The 7,211-nt window shown below is 39.7% G+C and overlaps 1 protein-coding gene across 1 annotated transcript in view; it reads left to right on the top strand.

Annotated features, from left to right (window-relative positions):
* Positions 1-7,211, top strand: part of GPC5 (glypican 5) — a 1,611,475-nt gene that overhangs the window by 63,342 nt on the left and 1,540,922 nt on the right. The window contains exon 2 of the mRNA XM_004371398.1: positions 6,594-6,755. Coding sequence (XP_004371455.1) covers positions 6,594-6,755 — 162 coding nt within the window. The remainder of the gene's footprint in view (positions 1-6,593; positions 6,756-7,211) is intronic.

Raw genomic sequence — 7,211 nt, 5'->3', positions numbered from 1 at the left:
GGGAAAGTGTATATTGCTGTTTACCAGTTGTTCTGTCTCCTGCTGGAAGCTCCATGAAGCTGCTTTCTCGTACCCCCTATTTGCTGGTCTCTGATAGGAGTCCAGGATGGCGGATCCGTGCTGCATTAGCTGATAGGGGACCTCTGCATGTATGTCTCCTCACTCTCTGTTTTCTGTCAGTTTCTTATTCCTTTTGGTGCTTGCTGAGTTCTTTATCTCTTCATTTGATGTTTAGCATTTCAGGATTGCTGTTTTCTGTGTTTGGCTTAGTTTTTTGGATCTTTGCTGTGTAGGGACAGCGTGGTGCTTTTGCCTAGAGCCCCATGTTGCTGGAAGTCCCACCAATGCCATATTTTTCAACTACTGATCCTTCTTTGTTTCCAACTTTTACATTCCAGTCATGAGTAATTATCAGTACATCTTGATTGCATGTTTGATCAGTTACAGACTGCAGAAGTTGGTAAAAATGTTCAATTTCTTCACCTTTGGCATTAGTGGTTGGTGTGTAAATTTGAATAATAGTTGTATTAACTGGTTTTCTTGTAGGCGTGTGGATATTATCACAGCATTGTACTTCAGGATGGTTCTTGAAAAATGCTTTTTGAGGATGAATGTGACACCATTCCTCTTCAATATATTATTCCTGGCATAGTAGACCATATGATTGTCTGATACAAAATGGTCAGATGTAGACCACCACATTCTTTTCCTAGTCTGTCTTATTTGGAAGCTCCTCTGAAACCCATCCACCAAGGGTGACCCTGCTGGTATTTGAAATCCCAGTGGCATAGCTTCTAGCATCACAGCAACACACAAGCCACCACAATATGACAAAATGACAGATGAGCGCTGGTATTGGAAAAAGTTATAATAATTGATAATATTCAATACCTACCAAGTTGCTCTGCAGGAGAAAAGACCTGGTTATATGCTCCCTTAGAGATTACACAGCCTAGAAACCCTATGAGGCAGTTTTACTCTGTCCTGTAGGGTTGCTATGAGTGAGAATTGACTCAACAGCACACAACAACAGCAACAACAAATATACATACAAAAATGTATATATATTTTTAACTTTTTATTGAGCATACCACAAAATTCACCATATTGATGTATGTACAATTATGTACATTTAAATTTTTCTGCACTCACCAGCAAATTCTGCCTTGATCGGTTTATGTTTTCTCACCATTAGTTTATCGTATTGTGGCAATTTTTCTTTTTTTTTAAGTTTCTGTATGTCTGCTCTTCTTACAAAGGATTGTGGAGAGCATGTATCAGGTACATATAATCTGCTGCCATATGGACCACATGTTTTTGCCCTGAACTTAGGCCCCACGAATTCAGGGAACAGGCTGTCTTGTTTATCCTGTATCCTAGAGTCTAGAATAGTTAATGACCATGAGTTGGCACTTATAAGTAGTTGTTAAATTAATGGTAAGAATTAATTTTCCAAATGTACAATTCTTTTGCTCTTTCTTGCAAGCCCCTCCATGTATATTTTTATGTATAACAACTTTATTGAGATATAATTCATTTACCATACAGTTGTACCAATTTATAAAATCCAGTGATTTTTAGTATGTTCAGTGAGTTGTACAACATCACCGCAATCAATTTTTGAACACTTTCATCACTCCAGAACTTCATTCCTCTTTGTGGTTGAATAATATTCCATTGTTTGTATATACAGTAAAACCAGCGTTCACTGGAACCTGTATAAGGCAGAAACTTGTCAGAGAAGGAAAACTCATATATTTTCCACTAATAGAGAGTGATAGAAAAGTGGTAAGACTGCACCTTGTCAAAGGTGGAAAACTTGTGAGTCCCGGAAAAACAAGGCAATCCCATCAAGTTCCGGCACTCACAGGTTTCGCTGTACAACATTTTATTTATTCAAAACACTTTTTGTAAATTTGACCGTTACATATGTCCTAGCTTTCCTTTTGACTGTTGTTATTTATTTTTCCCCATATAAAGGTGTTACATTTTTAAGTAATCCAGTTTGTCAAGCTAGGCTACTATGACAGTATTTCTCAGATCACCTGGATGCCTCAGACAAATGGAAATTCCCGGCCCCGTTCCAGACCTAGTGTATCAAATTTCTAGGAGTAGAAATTGGGACTCTGTACTTTTAAAAAGCTCCTCAGGGGATATTCTTCCTTCCTTCTTTCCTGCCTCTGTTCTTTCTTCTCCTCTCCCTCCCTTCCTTCCATTTGTTGAAATGGTGTATCCTTTGCTGTGTATATTTTCACCAAATAAATGAAAAAAGAAAAAATTTTAAAACAAGGTCAGAAGGAATCATTACAATTCCTTTTTTCTTCTTGCTGAACAAGAAGTGATAAAGAGTAAGTCATTTTGATAACAGCACACTCTCAGAAGCTGACAATAGCTTCCAATTGTATAGTTTATATAAAAAAACCCATTGCCTTCAAGTTGCTTCTGACTCATAGAGACCCTATAATGACCCTATAGTTTACATATTTACTTCTATGTTTGATTTTAATAATTCTGGCTAATTCAATATTGATTATTGAATGTAATAAAACTCAGTATATGGCTTAAAAATATTTATAGGATTCTAGGGCCTGGGCTGGATGAATTTATGGTAAGTCTTAGAAAGCCTTAATACTTTGTTTGGGAATGAGTGGAATTTTTCCAGATTGGGGAATCAAAGAATGTGATGATGTTGAAAGGAGTCATAAGGGGCAATCTGTTAGCCTTGATAAGTAGGCTGTTTAGCTGTTTCAGTTTTATCTTCCAAGAGCAAGTGTTTCCTGGAGCACCCAACGAGGTTACCTTTGCTTGTTCTAAGTATCGTTTACCATAGTGACAGCTATAAGCCTCATGTAACTTTTTTTTCAAGAAAAGGTAAACATTAACTTAGAGTGTGTAAATATGACATGGTGGTCTTATTTCTGATTTTAGAGTAAATACTTCCAGTAATTCCCTATTATACTCTTGGAATTATATAATAGTTGTGTATTTTAAGGTTTCTATTTCTTTCTTTCTTTCTTTTTACTGTTCCCTAGATGAAGGTCCACAGGACTAACCAGCCTCCCATCAGTTAGTATATACACTGCCTTACAGCACTGGCCAGCAACCCCCCGACATGTCAACACTCTCCCCCCTTGACCCTGGGCCGTCCATTACCAGCTTTCTTGTTCCCTCCTGCCCCCTAGTCCCCGCCCCTGGACTGGTGTGCCCCTTCAGTCTCTTTTTGTTCTATGGGCCTGTCCAATCCTTGTCTAAAGGGTAAACCTGAGGAGTGACTTTATCACTGAACCAAAAGGGTGTCCGGGGGCCATACTCTCGGGGCTTCTTCAGTCTCTGTCAGGCCAGCGTAAGGTTTCTATTTCTATTATGCTTTTATCTTTATTTCTATTGTGTTTTTATTTTAAATTACTGCTACATGTAAGTTGCTGCTTCTTGACACATTCCTACTGTTACATATTTATTATGGATTGTCAGCCACCACCCCTTCCGGGCAAAGCTGCCTCTGTGTGAGCATTCAGAGAGAAAAATGAGAATGAATCAAAGATCACACAGTTAGGCACACTGTTGAAATGTGAAGACTTTGAAATTCCAGTTGCTTCTCTCTTACATGTTACGGTGAAATTAGTGGAGTGAGTTGAACCTCTATACAGGGCCCATCATAACCTTTCTCACACCCTTCTCCACACTCAAAGCTAGCCAGATTCAAAACAGAGATGGCTCCGAGAGTCACAGACTTCTCTGGTTGTCGTAGACTGCATTAGGTCTCTAAGGCCACATGATGAAAACTTTATTTAAGGGAATGAGGATCAATGACTGATATCAGTGGACTGTAAGTCCTCACTGTGGAGCTTCCCAACCAGTGACACAGAATGGTTACAGGTGTGGACAGATTGTATCTCCTTAGCTATTGGGGAAAACAAGAATGGCTTAGGGCCAGAGCTACAGGCTATCTCCCTCTGGTTGACAGAGCCTAGTCCATATCCTCAGTTTTATGTAACATGATCATTGACTTTGTAGGCCTAGTGTGGGGAATATTGGGAGGTACAGTTTTCTTGTCCCCTCCCTGGCCTCTATTGAGGTCTACCTGGTTACTAGGCATCTGGGAGGTTCTGGGCAGAATGCTTGTGGCAGGGCTCTGTCTTGTGTTGTGGCAACTGATTCCTAGCAACCTGAGACAACTCAGCAGTGGCCTCAGGAGTCAAGAGGGTCCTCTGATGGTCTTGATGCTCTGTGTGACGCTGATCCTGGATGGCATGTGCGAGGTAGTGGCAGCAGTTCTGGGGGACCTTACAGCAGACCCTGATCACCAAGGAATGCTGTGGGAGATGAATGACTTTTATAGTCATAGTGAGTTATTACTATGCAAGGAGAGACAAAGAACTTGCCGCTAAATCTTTGCCCTTCTGGAATAAAGACATCGAATTGTTGAGAGGTTTCATCATATAGAAAGAGAATTGAAAGACCTTAAATCAACCATACTAGAAGCCAAACTCGAGAATGAATTACCAGATAAAGGCAACATGAAGACTATGAATAGAGCTTAGAAAGCTGTAATTCTGTGAGCTTAAAACAGATACTTATAGAAAAGCTTGGAAAGAAGAGAAATAAAACTGTTGCAGCAAGTTCAGCTGATGGCTGACAGATAAGCAAGACTTAAGTCCTTAGAATACACATCCAAGCAAATTCAACATCAGGAAGCTGCAACCAAAACATCTTTGAGAACACATCATAGGAATGGAAAAAAACTCTGGATTGTCCGAAAGTCTTTAGAGAAAATTTCCTATCTTCTAAGAAACATAAGGCTGCTCTCAAAAGAACCTCAGAAATGGAAAGAGTGGGGAAATTTACTGAAGAGAAAAAAAAAAGCAGGGAAACTCTAAACTGCCTATGGAGCATTGCTCCCCAAGAGTCAAATAGATCTTCTAGGAGAACATTTCCTAAAGATGAGTGACTGGGCTGCAGTTTTTGGGACAGTATGGATCATGGGAACGCAGAATTGAATCTATCAAAGACATCAGAAAATGGCGATATCTCAGTCCATGATCCAAAGGAGTGTTGATTTATATGGCTGACTTTAACACTTATTTACAAACTCTCAAAGGAAAAAACAACTGTACAAGAAATTAATTAAAGAAACTAAAATAATCACTACACTTAAAAATCATATCAAAGCACTCCAAACCAAAAAAGCTGTCCTTCAATCAGAAACATCAAGTCCTTCCTAAACTGGAATGAGAAGAAGAAACATTTTTATTCAGTCTGGAGTTGAGAGAGAATATACTCATAAAGATAGAGAAGAATCTTTGCAAATAGAATGAGAACATATCCCATGCCTGTGAAGACCTATATGTGTATGAAATGGAAGCAGAAATTGTTTCAGAAAAATCTAAATAACTCTGTATTACCAAAGCCTTCTTGATGCCTAGGAGAGAAGAGTGTGTGATGTCGGGATAAGAGCTCTATTAGCTGAAAGAAGCCTTGAGAACTTAAGGAAAGCAAATGTGTACATAGCACAAAAGCTGGTTGAGTAAAAGAGTAAGGTTTCTGAAATACGTCTTTCAGTCCCTGACCCTCCAAATAGGACATTTGGCTGAGGCTGAAGAGCACATCCAGGACAACCAGATTCCTGAGGAAGGAGGAGCATCAGGCTGAAATGGTGCAGGCATGTAGTGACCAGTTGTCAACCCCTGGGGTCCTTCCAGTCTGGCCAACTCCATCTTGAGTCCAGCGAGACAGAGCTTGTCTTGGTGCTCCTCACGCAGGCAGAAGCTCAATAGCTTCCTCTCCTTCAACCCTCCCACCTGATTAGCAGAACAGTTGGTCCGGGCTCTGGTCCTCCATGCTGTCTTCTTGTCATTGTAGGTCAGAGGCTAAGGAGGGCTCCCAGGAGGAAGTTCCTGACAAGAAGACACCCCATGCTCCCAACCATTCTGGAAAGCAAGGAGAAACCTTCTCAAGAGTCCTTTCTGCCAAAGGTCTTCCCAGGCACAGCTGTAGTCTCCATTGACAACAGCAGGCTAGGTGGTGAACAGATATTTGGGTGCGGAGGCTTGCGCCCATGGGGGCTTGATTACCTGCCTCCAGTCATATCATAGTACAGATAAAGACTTATTTCAAAAGCACAAGCATGTTGGTGAGCTGAGAATTCAGGTGAAGATTTTTTGACCTTTAATTGAACAAATTTCCATTTCATTTCCTCCGGCAAAGTAATTGTTTTAACCTATATGATTCTGTATAATGTATTTAGTTCAAGTATATTTGGCTTAATTGTTAAAATAAGCAAAGAAATAACTTGATGTGATTTAGCTCACTATTTACATAATAGTTAATTTTTTTCTATTGAGTGGAAATATTTAATATTTGATCAAAATGTAAATGAAATAGCAAAGAGTTAATGGTTTTAGAAATATATTCTTTCATAGTTGTGTTAATGAACACTAGATAGATTTCCTTATAGTAGGTGCTCTGTTAAATCAGTCCTTCACTTACAACATGAACCCCTTGTGTGGAAGGCTGATCTTGATGCCTAGCACGTAGTATGTAATGTTTGTTAAATGAACTGATGATGATTCTGGAAAATATTGTATGTGTTCCAGGACCTGATCTTCAGGTTTGCATATCCAGAAACCCCACGTGTTGTACCAAGAAGATGGAGGAGCGATATCAAATTGCAGCTCACCAAGATATGCAGCAGGTGCTTCAAACGTCCAGCTCTGCATTAAAGTTTCTGATATCGCGAAATGCAGCTGCTTTTCAAGGTAAATGTATCTTGAATTATGAAACTAAGAACCAGTCTTGTTATGTAATTTGCCTAGTAGACTCATACTGGTGAACTTTCCTGAGGTTACTTCTTTGTCTTTGCATATTATTCTGGTATAAAATGAGCTTTCTCTAATCTTTAGAACTTGTCTCTGAGGTCATCATGGAGTATATAGATACACACACACATGCATATACTTACATGTATTTATTTTATATATACATATGTATTTTTGGACTGGGGAAATTGTTTTACTCATCAGATGGCAAATGGTCCTTGGAAGTATGTACCTTACTAAGGTTCTTCCATAAGGCGCTCGGGTGGCACGATGGTTAGGTGCTTGGTTGCTAACTGAAAGGTGGGCGTTTCGAACCCACCAGCCACTGCACAGGAGAAAAGACCTGGCAATCTGCTCCTATAAAGATTACAGCCTAGGAAACCTGATGGGGACAGT

This window comes from Trichechus manatus, unplaced genomic scaffold, assembly GCF_000243295.1.
Source record: "Trichechus manatus latirostris isolate Lorelei unplaced genomic scaffold, TriManLat1.0 scaffold00013, whole genome shotgun sequence".
NCBI classification, from domain to species: domain Eukaryota; kingdom Metazoa; phylum Chordata; class Mammalia; order Sirenia; family Trichechidae; genus Trichechus; species Trichechus manatus.
The sequence above is the reverse complement of the archived record's forward strand: the minus strand, read 5'-3'. Positions and strand labels throughout refer to the sequence as shown.